General features: G+C 36.2%; 3 protein-coding genes and 1 pseudogene across 8 annotated transcripts in view; 1 reads left to right on the top strand and 3 right to left on the bottom strand.

The window, feature by feature from the left end:
• Nucleotides 1-4,522: 4,522 nt before the first annotated feature.
• Nucleotides 4,523-5,473, bottom strand: LOC137728182 (uncharacterized protein At2g23090-like; annotated as a pseudogene).
• A 1,046-nt stretch (nucleotides 5,474-6,519) lies between these two features.
• LOC137729936 (mediator of RNA polymerase II transcription subunit 28-like) lies at nucleotides 6,520-8,626 on the top strand. 2 transcript variants are annotated; one of them, XM_068468985.1, is made up of 4 exons: nucleotides 6,520-6,672; nucleotides 6,976-7,184; nucleotides 8,126-8,238; nucleotides 8,323-8,626. In XM_068468985.1, exons 2-4 carry the CDS (start codon nucleotides 7,007-7,009, stop codon nucleotides 8,455-8,457), a joined length of 426 nt encoding a protein of 141 aa, XP_068325086.1. In that variant the 5' UTR covers nucleotides 6,520-6,672; nucleotides 6,976-7,006; the 3' UTR covers nucleotides 8,458-8,626. The 2 variants fall into 2 exon arrangements, with proteins under 2 accessions (XP_068325086.1, XP_068325087.1); XM_068468986.1 differs by lacking the exon at nucleotides 6,520-6,672 and adding an exon at nucleotides 6,687-6,828.
• A 702-nt stretch (nucleotides 8,627-9,328) lies between these two features.
• Nucleotides 9,329-10,985, bottom strand: LOC137728181 (uncharacterized). Its single transcript, XM_068467045.1, has 5 exons — nucleotides 10,912-10,985; nucleotides 10,337-10,824; nucleotides 10,098-10,205; nucleotides 9,808-10,049; nucleotides 9,329-9,424 (listed from the first exon to the last, which is right to left on the bottom strand). Exons 1-5 carry the CDS (start codon nucleotides 10,983-10,985, stop codon nucleotides 9,329-9,331), a joined length of 1,008 nt encoding a protein of 335 aa, XP_068323146.1.
• Nucleotides 10,986-17,439: 6,454 nt separating this feature from the next.
• The window catches only part of LOC137729376 (probable prolyl 4-hydroxylase 9), a 13,735-nt gene continuing 11,731 nt past the window's right edge, over nucleotides 17,440-19,443 (bottom strand). For 2 of the 5 annotated variants that reach the window (XR_011067990.1, XR_011067992.1), the window contains exons 2-6: nucleotides 19,427-19,443; nucleotides 19,052-19,147; nucleotides 18,316-18,381; nucleotides 18,113-18,222; nucleotides 17,440-17,821 (exon numbers count right to left, since the gene is read on the bottom strand). The exon at nucleotides 19,427-19,443 is cut by the window's right edge and continues 81 nt beyond it. Coding sequence is in view for 2 of the 5 variants with exons in the window: in XM_068468321.1 (XP_068324422.1) it covers nucleotides 17,783-17,821; nucleotides 18,113-18,232; nucleotides 18,316-18,381; nucleotides 19,052-19,147; nucleotides 19,427-19,443 (338 nt within the window). In the remaining 3 variants the exon portion in view is untranslated. Of the gene's footprint in view, nucleotides 17,822-18,112; nucleotides 18,233-18,315; nucleotides 18,382-19,051; nucleotides 19,148-19,426 lie in introns of all 5 variants that reach the window. The other 3 variants (XM_068468321.1, XM_068468322.1, XR_011067991.1) reach the window with 2 other exon arrangements.

The raw sequence follows: 19,443 nt of genomic DNA, 5'->3' as shown, positions 1-19,443 counted from the left end.
ATATTGGTAAACAAATACATAATGAATATAAATTGATTGATTTTAAGCTATTTGATCCGGGTCTTTAAATCAAAATAGCACCACCCACTATTTTTAGCAAATTCCATATCCCTCATCGGAATTCGAGAGTTTTTGGAGGAAACTCTTAGTAGGGTATGGGAGGCTCACTATTACCAAGCCCACCTCACGATGATACGATGTTGGCTAGCATTAATAATAATGAGAGAGTACTCTTACTCATTTGCATCTCTTGCAAGTACCCATCTTATTTGGCCTCTAGAGAATGTTGCCTCACAATGATATGATATCGGCGCCATTGCACTTAGTTAAGTTATTCCCACCATGCTTAGTTCATGAAGGGGTTCAAGAATAGCCTCACAATGATATGATGTTGGCCATCCTCGTTGCCTACACTCACCTCATCATATGCGTATAGACTCCTCCTGAGTGTAAGCATGCACTTTGTACTCCCCCATGATAGGGTGAAGCCGGTGTACAAGTCACAAACGATTGGAGCCTACCACGGTGGAAGGCCACGAAGAGATATTCAAAGCATCTCTCGCTTATCAACTTAATAATGGTTTGTTGAGGGTTTTAGGTCTCATCACATATAAACATACATTTTAATCCAATTAAAACATTTTGGTCCTATTACAACTATTGGTCCATATGATTGATTTAGTAGTATATAATACTCCTACTATGCTTTTAAAACGGTTTTTAAAGCAAGACTATATGGTACTACTAACATAAGATTTGCATTCATTGATAGACTATATAGTTGCCTTAGGGCCTTAGGATGACTATGAACCTTTGATTCGATTCAACACGAGCCTAGTGTTGAATCTCGGACTAGGGATGGTGATTGATTTTAGTTACGCGTTTAATCACATTAAGGCGTGTTGTCTTATTGGGCGTTGGACCCAACTACTTCAATTTCATGCATATCGAATAAAACAAGAAAGGAGTACTTCAAAGTAAATAAGAGCTTATGCTCTTTTACAACAATTGATCAAATCAAGTTACTTTAAAGTAAAGAAGAGCTTATGCTCTTTTACAACAATTGATCATATCAAATTACAACCAAAATTTAATCTACACATTCCCATGGTTCAAACAAATTTGAAACGGCCTTTCACATAGCTCAATTATAGTAGGCTTAGGTTCATAATCACCATTTCTTTAATTAATTAACGCTTTAACTAATTAAACTTGAATGCAACATTTTCATTTGGTTTTTGTATCCATAGAATTGATTTAAATGGAGCTAAATGAAATGAAAATCCAATTCTCATTTAAAGAGACAAAACAATTTTGTTCTCTACCTAATTTGGGCCAAAAACAATGACCTCAACTTGTTTGGGCCATTTTGCAAAAACTTAAACTTTTAGGGTCACTTTGTAAAAACATAAAAGTCCACTACTTCATGTAATTACAACTAGAACCCAAAAAATTTCCACAAAAGCTAAAACTTCATTAAAGGAGCAAAACAATTTGTCCTTTTAGTGATTTTGGACCTTTACGTAAAAACGTAAACTTTTGGGTCAAAGTACAAATACACAAAAGTATCAAAACTTTATGTAATTGCATAAAAGCCCCACAAGGACCCTAATTGAGAAGGGTGGTTGGTTTTGAAGCAAAGTAATAAAAAAAAATTTCAAAGTTTTTGTAAGTGGGGTGTGTGAAATGGAATAAATCATTACACACCTACCCACTAAAATTTCTTTAACTTTTCAAAATAAATATCTAATATATTTAAACATAAGAAATATTTCAAAACAAAAACTTTATGAAATAAATCAAAACTTTGAATCAAAACACCAAATCTTTTGTTCTTGACAAGAACATATCAAGAACAATGAAGAACATCCATAAAAACCCATAAGAGCTCCATGAACATTCTTCACCCAAAAACATACCAAAACCACTCAAACTTAAGGGAAATAACATACAACCATACTAGGGTACATAGGGGTTCCAAAAGTCACTTTAAAACACTTTTAACAAGTCAAACAAGAACCCAAAAATCCACCCTTTGGATTTGGCCGAATTTCCCCAAAAACATGGCACCAAATTTTAGCTCCAAAATTCATGCTCATATGAACTACATCTACAACATTTGAGATGACAAATTTTCTAACAAAATTTACATTAAAAAAAGCAAGAATAAAGCTTGTAACAATTACAACATTCAAATCACAAACTATGAACTACAAAACCCAAAAGGATTCACCAACTACTAGACCTAGGCTCTTGATACCACTTGAAGGAAGATTTGTGAAAAACAAGTTCATTTGAGCAACATCAACAACATGCAATTAACAATTAAAAGGCGGAATCATGTTTTTATGCACTCAAAAACAAAACTTAACCCATGAACTTCAAAGCCTAGTAGATAGGTGAACCAAGACTCAACTCAAAACAAAGTGAGTTGAGAAATCAATACCTTTGTAGATTCCTCTTTGCATAAGCAAAAGCTAATCACCCAAAGAGAGGGCCTTCATTCCTTGCATCTTAGATCCATGGATTTGGATGGATGAAAAGGTTTCTCCAAGTTCCCAAAATTGAAAACCTCTAAGTCTCCACACCAAGGCATATTGTAGAAGAAATGAGTGACCTTGGAGGAGTTTGATTGCTAGATGATCCCTCCAAGGTGGCTGAAATTTTAGAGAGAAAGGAGAGCTTGTGTTCTCATCCTTTCCCCAAAAATTACCCTTAATGAATTTTGGCTATAAAGTCATACTTATTCCTTAATTCATTTGAGTGGCAAACTTGTAAATAAGTCCAAAACCACTCCTTCTTTAACATGGGATTTATTGGGCTATTTGGGCTTTTGTGAATCATTATTCATTAAGTTGTCACACAACTTAAGTCAATGGACTTGACGTTCGAAGCCCATTGGGCCTTAAGGTCCAAAACTATCCCGTGGTCTTTTAACGAACTTATTCGTTTGATTAATAATCATATTAATTAATCCTTGCCATAAATAATTAAACCATTTAATTATTCTTACTCATCTCCGTTGAATCTTCAATCTCTACCTTACACGGTGTACGATCCATTAGGTTCCTTTTAGCGAGGCAGTGGGCGATTCAAACTCTTTCAAATCGATTGTGAATTGAAACTTACTTTCAATTCTCCCGTTAGTGATAATACACTTTTAGGGCTTCCACAAACCATGGTTGACGCCTAGTAGCATGTCATGGTTACCCAAGCTAATCAGAAGAGGTGGAGAACCTATTCAGTTTTAGGATTACAAATGCAATACGGTCTTTCTCTAATACAATACTCTTGACCACATTGTTTGGTTTGATAGTTTATTAATGTCTACTATCCAATGTGAGTCTTGTGCTTATATGATTACCTTGAATGTGATTTGGAACACATTCCTAAATCTCATTCATACTCTAGCCAGAGATTCTAAATCATATCATAGAGTATTCTCCCTCAAATAGTTTGAAGGTTAGAGATCCCTTGTTGCGCATTCACTTGTCTCCATGGCTAAGTGGCTTAACCCCAACGATGCCGTGGACACCCTCCTGATGGAGTGACTTTGACATAATCAAAGATTAAGGACCTAACCACAAGACAACTGTGATGCCTCAGGTCAAAAGACTAATTTGCATTATCCCAACCATGAGTTCTCATGTGACATGAATATGAGAACTCTTCGTTGATCGTGTTCAGTGAACTCATTCTCTATTGAGCACCTACGTACTTGTCTTGATGTCACACACACCAATGACTCGAGACTAGTCACTCTCACTGAGAGAAGACATAGCACGTACTGATCTTAACGGACTGTCAATGCCCAATTGACAATCCTATGATCAGGAACGTTTAGGATGTGTCAACGAAAGAATGGTCTCATGAATCTAACTTCTTTAGATCGCATTCTTCCAATCACATATTCCTTGGACTTATCGTTTAAGTATATCACATTTATATGAGACGGCTCAAACAATAATCTTTGCCCTTTACATTAAACTAGATTAGTTTAACATGTGAAATGTCCATAAAGTATCATCATATGATTGGTTTTAGGGCACATTTCCAACAGAGAGGGCACCGGAAGTGGAAGGGTAGACAATCCTTGCCCCGTTTATTCTTTATTTGATTTGGTACTGTCCTTTGGTTTAAGTATATTTCCAACAAATTTGCCTGACCAGTAGTACAAGACTTGGCTTCAAAGGCTAGCTCTAATGCAATAAGTGCATTCAGTCATGATGACGTCCCACAAACTTTCCACAAGGATCACGGGAGCTAGCGTCAGTTACGAGTCACACAGCCGTCAATACGCGTGACTGACGCCAAAATGGGTTCTTCAAAGAGTACAATTCATCATTCAGAAATCAACTCCGTTTTCTTAGTCATCAGTAGACATTATTTTCTTTTGGCATATTGGGTGCTTGAATAAACAACTTCATTAACTAAGAAGTTCATCAACAGAGTAACAAAATACACACGATATGAAACACAATCTCCAACCGGTCTCAATCTGCAACTTCTTCAGCTTCTAGGATCACTTTTTCAGATGAGGAAAAGAGGCGTAACATCAGCCTTAGGGTGCTTTGCTTTGGCATGTTCCCGGCACTTCACCTCTGAGGTGGTACACATAAATGTCTGCATGCACACCTTGCACTGCATTCACCAAAATGCATTGTTGTCGCGTGATAACACCAACGACAAAACATATCAAGAGCAAATTAAGACACAAAGTTTGTTATTGAGTTTAAAATTTTATCTCAAACTACAAAGCATTTATACATTGTTTAGGTCGCGTATCGCGTATTCAGAAAAGTAAATTTGATTAAGCACACACATTAAATCTTAAATGATTAAATCTAATCTATCCCATGAAACTATTCATTACTCTTAACCAAATGGCGTAAAACTAAAACACAATTTCAATGAAATCCTTGTTCCAAACGAAATTTAAGCATCAAAATAATGTAGCTGAAATAATAAATAAAGCAGAAAAATCCATCTAAATTAAAACAATTCAAAGACAAGGATTGCAAAGAGACTACCTGGATGTTCATCGCCTTCTTGTTGGCCTCGAGCTGGCTTCCACAATGAAACATCAACAAAAAAGGAAAACCCAATTGATCAGAAAGTTCAAAATTTGAAATAATCACACTCAGATACAAGACTTTTTACACAGTAAGTAAAAAAAAAGTAAGTGTGATATCAATGTTTTGGACTCATGAGTCCAATATATTAAACTCACGAATCTGATACAATATATTAAACACACATTAGTCTGGCAATAGTATTATAGGTATCCAACTTAAGCTACTTAATGCTTATATATTAGTATCAAACTCTCTTTCATAATAGGCAAGTTGGTGGTGCAGGTTTGAAGCGTGGAGGTGGGGATGAGGATTCCCCGTTTAAAAGAACTGATTATGCATGCGGTTATGGAGAAAAAAAAATCACCAATGGAGGCGGGAGATGGAGGTGGCACCCCCATCTCCGTCCCTCCCCGTTGCCATCCCTAGCGTTATTTAATGTGCTAACTTAAATTACAAAAATTCTACTATACACCAGATTAATCAATGTAATGGATGGTCTGATGTTCGTTTGGTTAAGGATTTAATGAATAAAAATCTTAACGGTTAAATATTTTGGTGTATTATACCTTGGTGCATGTTAAAATTCCCTCAAAATATAGTGAAGTGATGATGTTCGTCTGATTTCAATTCATTACCTTTAATGCATGTCGAAATCAGAATCTGACAATTGTGATCTCATCATCACTTGGATTTCAAGGAAGTATGAGTTAAGGAATGGGATTTTTGGCTATGGTTGGTGTGCACAACTTCTCCCATTGACCTCCTTATATAGTGATCATTCTGAGAAAGGGTTTAACAAATTTGTCATGTTACAATCGAATTATAGGGTCTAATACCAAACTCAACAGCCTCATGCAACCAATTGTTTTGAAGGGATTGGTTGATGTTTGACTGCTGGTGTGCCGGGCTTCTTGATAGCATTGCGCTGTTTCCCTTTTTGGGCTGTTCTTGCTGAATCTATAGTCCTAAACCGTAATTACGCTTTTGACCCAAAAGTAAAACAGCGTAGAAGAGAGGAAAATAGAAGTGAAACCAATACATGAACAAAATTTGATGGGAAAATTGTGGTAATGGTTCTGAATTTTAACTAAATTAAAGTAATAGTTTTTTAATTAAAAATTTATTAGCATAAGTTCTTTAATTCTTTAAAACGTGCAGTTATGTTATTTTTCTTTAATTCAGTTAGAATTTTCATTAAAATGAGTAATTTGTCACGCATAGAAGGTTGAATGGAGGGATAAATATAAAAAATCAAATGAGAAAAATTATAACTATGATCGCTTAACTTTAACTCAACTCCCTCAATTTTAACCAAATTGAAGTAAAGTTCTCTTAACTTTAACCCAATTATAACAATAATTCTTCTAACATAACTCATTTTGATAAAATTTATTAAAAAAAATGATCATAATTACAATTGAATTAATGATTAAAACACCGTTGTTCTAATTGAATTAAAATTAAGGATATTGCTCCGATTTTTTTCAAAATTGATAGAAGGAAGAAGACGTGAAAGGCTCAACTTCTACACTGAACGAAAGACTGTTTCGTCGAATCGAGTTCTGATTGAAGCTTTCAGTCTCACACAAGTCTACAGGTAGAAATTTCGAATAATTTGTCTGAAATTGAAATTGAGAATTACGCATTTTGGGTTTTTTTTTTCCTTCTAAATTTCTTCTATTATATAATTCAATTCACCATTGCTTAGTTGTATGATTAATTGATTCGAAAAAGGCGCACACTTTTACTCAAAGTACTTATTTTCCCACCAAATCATCTCTAATTGTTTTGCATTTGATTTTTATTTCCTGGATTTTTTTACTCAAAGTACTTATTTACATATCTAATTGAAGCTTAAATTTCGTTTCTTTTGCTGTTTTGGTTTGTGGGTATGATGCAGGTTTTGGGTATTTTTTGTTTTGTAGTTTGACATGGCTGAGAGACAAGTGGTAGATCAACAGCACCAAAGTGATGCACAGATGCAATCTCAAATGGCTCCGAGGGAAGACATGGTTTCGTGTGTAATGGCGCTGGAGGCGGCTTTGCTTCCATGCTTGCCTGCCAGAGAGCTTCAAGCGATTGACCGCTCTCCCCACCCGTCTCATCAGAGTCAGTACCAATACCTAGCTCTACAAGTTTTCTGAGGATTTTTTTTTTTTTTTTTTTTTTTAAAGCTGTGTTGATGAAATGTTATCTTTTTGGGTGCATTCATGTTCGTTTCGGCTAATTTTTGTCTGTTGATTTCTACATTGATCAACTTGGAGAAAATGAACCTTGTAAGATAGCTGTGTAACGATTTAGAATTGGAGTATCTTGTGTTGGAATATCGTATGTATTAAACTGGTTGGCTCACTCGGTTTTGGAGTATCTTGCTTCAGCTTTGGCATAGGAGCGTTTAAGTTATACCGAAACAGAGGAGTTGGGTGATTGGAAGAGAAGGGTGGATGGTTTATTCAAATAATTGTGATGCAGGATTTCCAATTGTTTGGTATTTGAAAACTTTCATTTTGTTTAACAACCATAGGTGAAATCACTCTCAGATAACTGAGTGTTAGCCTTTGCTCTTTAGTTCTAAATACCGATAGAACTTGAAGATAACATAATATAATTCTGCCCGGAATAAAATTCACTCATGAGTACCGCGAGAGCTGCAATTCTGTCTGTTGTGCATATCTTATGATGGAAAAATTAGGTTCAAGAATACTGTCTGTACATGAGATCCTTCTCTTCGATGAAACGTCCTGTTCCTTTAATCTTGTATACCCACCTGAAAAAGTCATCTTTTTCATTGGCTACAAAGTTCCATGGATCTTTAATCTTACCTTTGTAACAGGGTTGACGTGACCTGATGTTTGAGATGCAAGTAGTCACATGCATAAGCAGATTTTTTTTATTCAATCATTTTATCGATCCTTATGACTGTCACTCTCTCTAAATTAGTGAACGAAGGTGAAGCGTCTTCTCTGATCCTGGCTTGCACACCGTGCACCAATGTTATTACCTTCTCTTTTGCATTTCGTCTAATGGTGTTTATTTTGCTACTGCTCCAGTTGATGTGGAGAGGCATGCCAGAGACTTTATGGAAGCTGCCAAAAAGCTTCAACTGTACTTTATCAGTCTGCAACGTGAGGATCAGCCAACAAAGGCTGAACAACTAAGAAAGGTCATCTGAAGGCTGTGTTGTTTAGCTTGTCCTTGGACCACTTATCACTGTTTCCTTAATGTTGGTGCATTTTCATTTTTGCAGGAGATTGATGCAATGGAAGAGGAGTTGAGGATAAAGACCGAGATCATCAAGAAGCATGAAAGGTTGATCCAAGGGTGGAAAAAGGAGCTGAAAGACCAATTGGACAAGCACAACACTGAGCTTGAGAGGGTTTAGTTACTTGAGCAATACAATTATAGTAATCTACGGGATTCCGTTTGTTGGTCGATCAATTTGTAGCATCCGTAAAGATTCTCTGTGTTCTTCTTAAACATCCTGTGCAATTCAACTCTATCGTGTACAAACTACGATCAGTAAAGATTAAAAATGTTGATTCTACAACCCATTTTGTTGCCAATGGTTCTTGCTTTGCTTCTTATAAAGTTCAAGGGCTTTCAATGAACAGAAAATGAAAATGCCAACAGAACAATCAGAATTAAACTCTATTTTTGCAGGAACAAAGCATTGCATTGCAAACAATACAATAAGTACAACAGTTGGAGAACTTACCTTATCAAGTTCTAGTTTCGAAACATGTGGCCTCATGGAGTTTCCTAAGCTTAAACCACCCCATTGTTCTTGCAGTTCTCGGTCCCTTGATTCTTTACGAGTCACAGAGAATTTAATTTGGTCTTCTGGTTGCTGAGCAGCAGCTGCCTTCTCTCTTGGTCTCATGGAGTTTCCTAAGCTTAAACCTCCCCATTGTTCTTTCAGTTCTCTCTCCTTGTTTCTTTGCGATTTACCGACTATCTAACTTGATCTTCTGGTTGCTGACCAGCACCATCCTTTTCTCTTTCGAGCCTTGATTTGTGTTTAACTAGAATTTGGTCCAAACCACATGCTTCGTCTGTACGTGAATGCAATTTTGCGTAACTTCTCTTCACTTCATCTGCTTGTTCCTCTGCACAGAACTTTATCTTCCCTTTCTCCAGTCTGGAAACATGTTTTACCAAAACTTTGTCCAATCCCTCGCACTGTGAATCACTGTTTTCCCCCTTTTTCTTTTCGAGTGTACGATATTCATAATTGTTTCCCATTTCCGAGGCTTTCATTTTCTCCCCTTCCCATCTTCAGTCTCTTTAGCTTCAGACGTCAAATTGTGAAGTGAGTTTGTTTCCACTGCACTAGATTTCACTTCTCCAACCTGCAATGAAGATCCAGTTCCATTTTGCTCCATCCTAGAATTCTCTTCAACATCCTTATTTAAATCGATATTTTGTTTCCCCACTGATCCTTCGTCAGAACAAGAACTAGCGTTTTCCTTTGGTTGTGCAACCGAAGCAGATGATTCAACTTTCTTCTTCAACTAAGGGAACCTAACTCCTTCATGTGTGTCAGCTTGCCTTCTGTTCTTTGCTTCCTGGACTTCCTTCTCAAGTCTCGAGACAAGTTTCACTAAGAACTTATCAAGGACGGGGAGTTCTGAGTCATTCTCTTTTTTGTGATTCAAAGCAGATGTTTCCACAAAGTTCTTCTTGGTGTCCTCAACTTCCTTTTCAAGCTTCGAAGAATGTTTAATCAGTGTACTTTCCAAGGGATGGCCTCAGATGATACTTTGTGTCCCTGTGAATTCTTTTGAATCATCTCAAAATCTCCTCTTGAATTTTTCTTTGCCTCTTCGATATCTCTCTCAAACTTTGAACCATGCTTCAGAAGGATGCTTCCCAAGCCCGGAATGGTTTCTGAACTGGCCTTCTCATCAACAGTTCTGTCAGAATTTTCTGCAGCTCCTTCTGTTGACTTATTCCTTTTATCCTTGGCTTCTTGCACTTCTCATTCAAATTTAGTCGTGTGCTTAACCAAAAACTTGTCTAGACTTGGGAGTTCTGATGCAGGTTGCTTCTTTCGAATCTCAGACTTCGCCACTGCTATTCTTTGTGGAAGGGTCTCAGCAGTAGAGCCTGAATCATGCAGCTTGCTTTCCGCTAAGGCAGCATTTAAACCACAAGTAGCAATTATAGTGGCAAGAGAAGAGAGTTCATCTTCTTGCAAACATTGAAGTCTCTCGAGCATCATGTCCACTATCTTTGCCATATTAAGTTTACCAAAAGACTGCCTTCTGTTTTCCTCTGTCTCGCCTCTAAATCTGCCATTTTTTTCTGATTCAAATCATTGGAAATGGTATTATCTTTCTGAGACACTGCTTTAAGTTCTGATCCAGATTCTGATTCACATTCTGAAGTAAACTCAGACGATTCATGATTATTTTCAACTGTATCGGTATCAGGGTTCTCGCTAATCTTCTGAAGCAGTTCTTTAAATTCATCTTTATCAAAAGATGGGTAGTTTCCGAGCCGTACTAGTGCAATCTTTACAGCTGCAGCTACTTCTTTATCAACCTCAAATGCAGTCTCAAAAGATTCTGTGAACGTGTGAGTAGTAGACCCTCCGCCATTAACAATGGATGTTTCTATTTTACAGGGCTTCCGAGGACAATTTGGCTTGTCATACATGATAACACCCACGGCAGTTGCCTCTTCAAAAGCTTCAGCTTCAGCTTTATCTACTTCCAACGGCTGCGCTTCAGCTTCTTTGCTTTGGATCCTGAAATGAAAAACACAAAAAGTTGCAAGTACGAAATTACCTATTAAAAGTTCAAATACTCATGTCTACAATCCACCCAACAATCACCTTGCTGCCTTAAGTATTCGACACCAAGATGCTTCCACCAAAGCGGCTTTTCGTGCAGCTTCTTTTGCTGCCATTTTCTCCCCTAGGACTTTTTGAGTAATGTGGATTAGAATTGCTTAGAGTCTCATCGAGAGTTAAATTCATCGCATCTACTTCCTGTGAAAAGACAATAATTAGTAATCTGATTAACATGGAAGTTAATCCAGATAAAATGCGAGTGTTTATTAAAGAGAGAAGCGAAACCTGCAGCATTTTGATCTTCCTGTTGAGGTAGGAGTCCGCTTTTTTTTCCCAGGAACCAGTTCAGCGGGGAGGTTCTACGATGAGAAGGCTTCTTGATTTGTAATGTGGATTTGTTAACAGAATTCAGGGTTGATAGGCTAGCCTCTTTCAGACTTCTAATCTGCAGTTTTGAAAAAAATGAAGAAAAGAGGGATGTAAAGCTAAACGAAACGGAAACAACAGGACTTGGAACAAGATCGCCATTTGGTATCGGAAAAAAGACATAAGAACATCGAAATATAGACACACAAACACCAATTTGTAAGGCCTACATACTCAAATGTCAAGTTAAATAAACAAATAAACACATTCAGCATCACAAAAATGTAGAGAGATTTACCTGCACGGTAAATCATTTCATCTCTTCACTCTTCAGCCAAACAAATATTTACCTCTTTCTTTACAACATCCATTGTATGATTGTAATGATAAAGATATCTTACCAAGTGCAAGCCATATGAAATTAAGCAAATGACGGTTAGAACTTTAAGTCAAAATAAAAATAAAGCTAAAACTGGACGCCTCGTTTGGTGTCTAGGAATGACTCGGATAGATTCCATAAATGTTGAATGAAAAAGGGATGCCAACTTGCATATCTTGTCCGAGCGAAGGTAGAAGATGGATTATCCATGAAGAAATCATATCCCTCCCAATCCCCACACAAAGGTGTTGGAAATTATATATTATAATATGAAATATTATATTATATAATTTTAATAATTGAATGAAAAATATTGTTAACCAATTTCTTAGAAAGGTTATGTTGTTTAGGTGTATTCCCATGATAAGTGATGTATACTTATAGATGAAAAGTTACATCTATTTAATAAGTAGAAATTGGATTCTTTATAAACCCAGGAAACCATTGGTATTATATACAAAAAATTAGAGTTAATTTTTACTCTTGAGAAATAAGGTTTCCCCACTTTGTTTCTCTCATGCTTTGTGAGTCAAATTCCGAGTCGAGTCTTGATAGTACGAAATATATAAAGTTCGCCAGAGTCCGAAGATTGAAGTGCTTTGACTTCGGATTATAGATTGTTGAATCCTGGGAGACGGACACCTACCGAATTCCAAGCACAAGAGTAGGGGCGAAATTCTGTCTTTAGGACATTGCATTTATGCAAGCCTTCTCCAAGTTTGTTAGTTTTTCTAACGTTCTCTTTAGTTGTTTATATTAATCTCATATATAATTGATGTTGTGAATTTCTTTATGATTATTATCATTGGAATTATATTGTTATTTTTCATATTTTCTAATATTGTTCCAACAATCTAAAGACAAAAATTTATCTCTATGCAATAATTAGAAAATGTGATGATGTGTTTGTAAGATGTTTATGCAGTATAGGAGAAAAGCAGAGGGAAAACGTAAGCATTAGTGTTTACTTGATTCGTGCCTTTTGCATTGTATGATGTTTAAAACTTGACAGTTATTATGGCTAGAAGTAAGTGTCTCCTGTCAAAGAATGACTAAGGGCTGGTTTGGTATTGCTGTGCTTTGAAAAAAAGCTACTTCTGCTGTGAGAATAAGCAGCTGTGAAATAAAGCAGCAGAGTGTTTGGTAAACTTTTTTGTAAAAGTGCTTTTGAAAAAAAAAAAACAGTATTAGAGTGTTTGGTATACTTTTATATAAAACAGATGTGAAAAAAAGCCGGTTTTCCAAAGCTGGGTTTTGCAGCTTCTTGTTTTTGGCTTTTTTCACCCAAAACTGTGAAAAAAAGCTGAAGCTAAGTGTTTACCAAACACAAAAACAGCTCCCAGCTTTTTTTGATACCAGCTTTTTTCAGAATCACCTCAGTACCAAATCAGGTATAAGAGACATAGATGAACAGATAAAACCGAACATAAATATGCGCCATATGGTATAGTAGTTCATAGCACAGAATACTAGTACTAGTCCGTGGGATTAGTTCCTTTATAAGGAAGGAAATTCATTTGAATTTGATGCATTTAATTGATATGTTGCCAACGATTTGATGCATTTAAATGACTGTATTTAATTTGTATGATTGTTTGATTTTGATGACTTGTAGTCCAATCGCTAACCATTGTGGCTATTAAAATATGTTTTCTTAACCACGTTGTTATGAAGTGATTTCTATAACAGAATCAAATTGATATGCAGTATTTCATTAGTTTATTAGTATGAATATATCCCATTTATTTAAAAATGGAAGATGAAGTGGCCTTATGATCAGGAAAGGCATGTCTTGATTGGGAGATGCAAAACACTGCATATATTTTGACGAAGCCATATATGGGCTTGATATTCCAGGCTAATGTTTGGCTGGTGTTTAATTTTTACTGGAAAAGAAAATGAAATGGGATTCGGTGCCCTTAACCAACACAATCAGTTCTGATTGGTGAGTTTTGGTGGTTGATCGAAACCACACGTGGCTCTTTATTTGAAAGAATATATGTTGCGAAGTAGTATCGTCAAGTTTAGAAAGAAAAATTTTTGAACCAATCAAATGGATTGATGATTGATCTGCATATGCAACATGTTTGGCTGCAGTGAGATGCAGTTTTCATCTATTTCTGTTGTGATCAATATAATGATCCGTATATATCTTTGAGTTTGTTATTATATGTGATTTAATATCAACATGAAACTAATGGGATAGTTGGTGGGACACCGGATACGGCTATTGGAACTCTTTATTTGGAAAGATCTGTCCCTTGGAAGGCATGCAAACATGGCTTATGAAATCAATTTGATATACTGTTTTAGACTTTGAAATTATCTCAGCCACATAAGTGTTGTTGGGATTCCTGCATCGATTTCTGGAAATTTCAGTTTTCCCAAAAAGTTTATTAGTCATAAGCAGACACATAAAATTTTGGATTTAGTTTGTAAGCAACAGTCGTGTATCTTCCAAAGTGCACGTGTAGATGCTTAGACTCTTTGGTACTCACGTAACTGAAAGTATCAAGGAGCGGTGGTTTCATAATGATTTAATGAAAAGACATGATCACTTCGTGTGTATCATTTGGTGCTATTTCCATAGTGTAACCATTCCATCACAAATGTGGTTCCGTTCGGAATGGTGTGATCAGGCCACTACATGGCAGCTGTTCCAGAAAGTGCAAAGAATTGCAACTCTGTTTGGAGGGAAACTAGTATGCAGAAATCAAGGGCTGCATAAATCCCGAGTACATTGCTTTATGAGATGGTGCAAGTAATTGCACAACATTGCAGTAACGCACATTCATATTCAACTGACAAAAATATAGTTATCTATATTTTCTGATAAAAATATGCAATGCCTGTAGACTGAAAAGTCCTGGTCTATGTTAGTAATCGGAAAGTCAATGAATTTGACTTGGGTTGTATAACAGAAAAAGTGGTGGTTCTTTGTCAAATCATAGAGTCTGACTTGAAACGCTGACGATTGAATCATGAGTGTCAAGACTTACTTCGTAAGGATAAAGCATCTTATAGTAAGGCACTAGCCATAAGAACTTTAAAGATTCTACATAAGGGCTAGTGAGAGAACCCAATGTGAGTAAATTGTAGGGGAGTGACATAGTTATATTTGGATAATATGTCAACTTAAGAAGAATGACAAAGTAATTTGCTTATAGAAAGAGATAAAGATTATCTCTTACAATGGTATTTTAAGGCATTGAAAGATTAGAGACCTACTGCAAAGTACTTTAAATGTGGGGGAGTTTACCCAAGTGTTAGTAAATTACTTAGTAATTAAGTCCTAATATAATTTTGAGGACTTGACATCTCAAACAATGTTAAAAAACTACTCTCGTATGAAATATAATTTCATAAGATGGATTGTGCACACCATTAAAGATAGTCAACCTAGTAGTGGATCCAATTATTAAAGGTTTGATTAGAGAGTAAGTTGATTATCGAGGGGAATGAGGCTAAAGCCAACATAACTAATGAATCAGCCGGACGGAAACCTAACTTAATTGATTGGAGATCCCATGGTCTAAGTTTAATAGGCAAACTGGTTGAGCATGATTCAAAGAAGTTAACACACTATATACCTCATTCTTATGGTGGAAGAAGTGTGTTGTTTACAGAAGTTTTAGGATGTATATTTATACTTAATGACAATGATATCTTATAAATAAGAGGAATAGAGCAAACTATTCTTAATCAGTGGTCACCTATGTGAGAGTAGAAATGGGTCGCTTCTATGAGTATGAGATGGCTAAATTCTCTAAAGCTCTCATGAATCCGGGATTTGTTCAGGACCAAAATGAACACAACCGTATGAACATGAATATATTAGGATTAGTGATGTGTGTTGCTTATTGTCTCGGTTTACTACTGCAGTAAACAGTTCAAGATTCTATATTCATTGCATCACCAAGTAAATCCGATAAGTATTCACTAGGGTAGGTTCAAGTCCAAAAGACATCTCATCCGATGCATCTCTTGTCCGCCTGTACTCTCAAATTCTTCCAAATTTTACATTCATGCGGGGGATTGTTGGAAATTATATATTATATATGAAATATTATAATATATAATTTTAATAATTGAATGAAAAATATTGCTAACCAATTTCTTAGAAAGGTTATGTTGTTTAGGTGTATTCCCATGATAAGTGATGTATACTTATAGATGAAAAGTTAAATCTCTTTAATAAGTAGAAATTGGATTCTTTATAAACCCATGAAACCATCGGTATTATATACAAAAAATTAGAGTTAATTTTTACTTTTGAGAAATAGGGTTTCCCCACTTTGTTTCTCTCATGCTTTATGAGTCAAATTCCGAGTCGAGTCTTGAGAGTACAAAATATATAAAGTTCGCTAGAGTCCGAAGATTGAAGTGCTTTGACTTCAGATTATAGATTGTTGAATCCTGGGAGACGGACGCCTACCGAATTACAAGCACAAGAGTAGGGCGAAATTCTGTCTTTAGGACATTGCATTTATGCAAGCCTCAATCTCTAAGTTTGTTAGTTTTTCTAACTTTCTCTTTAGTTGTTTATATTAATCTCATATATAATTGATGTTGTGAATTTCTTTATCATTATTATCATTGGAATTATATTGTTATTTTTTATATTTTCTAATATTGCTCCAACAAAAGGTAGGATTAGGACGGAGAAGTTTTCTTCATGGCCAATCCAATCCAACCTTCACCTGAACAAAATATTAGTGCGCAATTTCTAGGGCTTTTGGAAATTCAATTGGCTTCAATCCCAACAATGAAGGGAAAAAGCCACGGGTGTAGGGCTCTAGATCAGTGAAAACCAGAAATTAAAGTACCAAATCAAAACCGAACAATAATATTGCTTGCTGGAGAGGTCCTAGGGTTTCAAATCCAAGCCAATCCAATTGCAAAAACGAACAGAGAATCGATAAACCGAAACAAAGAAATGGATCATATCCAAGAGTCTTGAATCTGAACGGAAAGTCGAAAGAATTATACCTTTCCGACCTTGGGGCTGGCGGAGACTGGCTCGCCGCCGGCGTTTTCTTTGTTGTCTGTATCAAGCACGACCTCGTTGGAGCCGTGCTTGTCCGACACGGTGATGCAGCCCAAGTCCAAGCAGCCGAGGTCCATGGCCAATAATCTCTGAGGAGACGAACGGGGATCAAGAGTCGGAGTCCAAACCGACGAGAATTTCGATAGGGAATTGTAGAATTTGAGAGAAGAATGCGATTAGAAATGGGAAGATTTTGCTTCAGATGCAATTTTGCAGAGAGAGAGAGAGGAGAGGGGTTTATCGTGTTTCAAATGGGGAAGTAGCCGTTACAGTCTAGGGGCCAACGGTCCTTTTAATATGAAGTTGCCTTATTTGTGCCGTTGTGTGGAGGATACGCGGGAAATCACTCTAATCTCACACTACCCGTCAAACGACTCAAACCCCACTTGAGCTTCTCGTGAACATGAGGACGACTCTGTTCTTAAACTATAATACTTCGTTTGTTCTTGTTGTAGTAGACACTTTCAACTTTATGGAATATGCAGTGTCAAAACATTTGATTTTCAAACACGGTGAAATAGGGTATTCTTCTTGAACTCGCTACGTAGTTCAAACCCTCCCCCTTTCAAAAGTTCTCATGAATTTAGTATAACTTAGCCTACTGTTTGTCAAAACATTTTATTTTCAGACACAGTAAAACACGACTGAGATACAACATCTTATAGTTTTAAAAGGGTTCTACATTGTAATTTTTAATATAAAGGGTCAAATTATAGTGTTTAAAAGTATAAACATCTACCTTTGTGGGTTTTTTTGGTGGGATGATGGAAGATGAACATGATTCCTATGTCTTGCCAATATTTATAAGGAAACTCAAAATTTCGATTTTTCACCAAGAACTCACGATTCAAAGTACCATTTTACATTTTGGCCTTTTCATTATTTAGCTGTAAAGCTACACAAAAATCCTTCTACAAGTGACATGGTTTTCAAGGCATCCGGCAGTTCAAGCAGCACCCGATCATCGACCTGTACATCCAAGACCAATTGTAGTGCTACTGCAAGAACCTGGTTCATTGTCCAGCACTGACTACACTATGGACTGTCGTAATCACCAGTTCCGAAAACAACTCTTAATCCATATCTTCTTGGTTTCTAATCCACTTTGTTGCAACCCACTTTTACCCTTTGCTTACAGGGCAGCTTCCGTGAAGAGATGTCTGCAATTTGTTTACACATTCGAGATGAGGAGAATAAACCACGAAAGATAAGCACCACAAGAGACTCTTTGTTTAATCACCGGTAAGAGTGTGAGAAAGAAAGAGAACCAAAATGACCGTTCCAATTTTCAAGCCCTCAACAGTTGTTGATCCTCTGTATACGGACAACTTCCCCAAATAATATGTATGCCAAAGGAAATGGAAACATGTTTCCCATCCCACTTCACATCGTTCACATAATTCACAAATGGAAAAAAGCATCAGAGATTTGATTTAAGATAAGGAATTTACCGGATCTATTGTGCCATTTCGAAACACCGAATAAAATAAAAGTCCATCCCCTTGCTTCGGCATAATTTTTAAACCGATGCATTTCTTGTAATCATAGCTCATACCCATCTCTGCACCATTTTGCGAATAACAGTGGTAGGATGAGTACCTGGAAATATATCACTTACATTTGAAAATAATAGTAAGTGTTAAAATTAACCAACCTCAAAAGGGAACATGGTTTCTCCACCTTCTTCAACATTAGACAGAAACAACAAGAAGGAAGCAAACTGCAAAATTGAGTGTGATGGAGCAACAATTAAGTGTCACTGGTTTAATAAAGAAGCAACATCAATATCTACAGAAAGGTGAAATCACGGGCTAAAAAAATGGAAATTCCGCCTAACCTATAATCATATATTTGTTTCAAACAATTTGGTGTGACGCAATATACTCCAATGACATAACTAGAAAAGTTTCCAATGGAAATACCATTTGATAATCCGTCATTATAAGTTTGTTCATCACCTCAAGTGAAACAAAACAAGCCTCATTTTAAAATATGTATTGCTGAAGATGAAATACAAAAAAGCCATAAGTTGACAAGCACAACTGATTTCTTCGGAAGTAAAATGGTTACCCATTATTGCCAATAAAAACTCATGTTATGAACATGACATAACGTTCAAGTAAATTCATGAAGATTGCTTATTGGTATGCTACTATAGAGATTACTGTCCAGGTCCACAATTCTGATGACAAATCACTTGGTTCTTTTTTCATATATTCATTTATTTTATTTTTTTGGCTGGTGGGGGTCATTATTAGGTGCATAAGCAAGCAAACAATCATATCAAAATATCAGGGATCTTCTAATTGGCAGGAACCAACAAAAAACAGGGTGGAATATGATACAGATCATAACCAAAAACATGAAGGAGATGCTCGTTAAGTATGTACTCTTTGGCTTTTCTGTTGGCCATATTCCATTGGATTGAATGCATCATAATGAGAATCGTACTTCTGGCCAATCTCATACCGCAAAACATTGAGTGCCTGCAATATGATGATACTGCCACATTATTCATATTAATTTAGAATTGCCCTGTGATGAAAGGTTAACATTATACAAAGTTTGTGAAAGTAGAAACATTATTAGATACACCATTTTCTCTTTGCCAAAATGAAAATAATTGTTTTTTCTATAAAAAAAAAAAATGCTAAAAGTAGCATTCAAACCGACATGAACAATGAAAACCATTTGCTTAATGGCTTTGAAATTCCAATTCATTCCTATGCATTACCCCAAAGAATGCATAGTTAATAAAAAAATACCTCGCCATGGGTTCTTG

Source organism: Pyrus communis, chromosome 3 (genome assembly GCF_963583255.1).
Source record: "Pyrus communis chromosome 3, drPyrComm1.1, whole genome shotgun sequence".
Lineage (NCBI taxonomy): Eukaryota > Viridiplantae > Streptophyta > Magnoliopsida > Rosales > Rosaceae > Pyrus > Pyrus communis.
This window is presented reverse-complemented; position numbering and strand designations above follow the sequence as displayed.

Coding starts and splice junctions, on each gene's coding strand:
- LOC137729936 (XM_068468985.1), top strand. CDS start 7,007: ATGGCTGAGAGACAAGTGGTAGATCAACAGCACCAAAGTGATGCACAG. Junction 7,185..8,125: donor TCCCCACCCGTCTCATCAGA/GTCAGTACCAAT, acceptor CTACTGCTCCAG/TTGATGTGGAGAGGCATGCC. Junction 8,239..8,322: donor AGGCTGAACAACTAAGAAAG/GTCATCTGAAGG, acceptor TCATTTTTGCAG/GAGATTGATGCAATGGAAGA.
- LOC137728181 (XM_068467045.1), bottom strand. CDS start 10,985: ATGGCAGCAAAAGAAGCTGCACGAAAAGCCGCTTTGGTGGAAGCATCT. Junction 10,825..10,911: donor CGAATACTTAAGGCAGCAAG/GTGATTGTTGGG, acceptor TTTTCATTTCAG/GATCCAAAGCAAAGAAGCTG. Junction 9,425..9,807: donor CTGAGGCCATCCCTTGGAAA/GTACACTGATTA, acceptor TCTTCATTGCAG/GTTGGAGAAGTGAAATCTAG.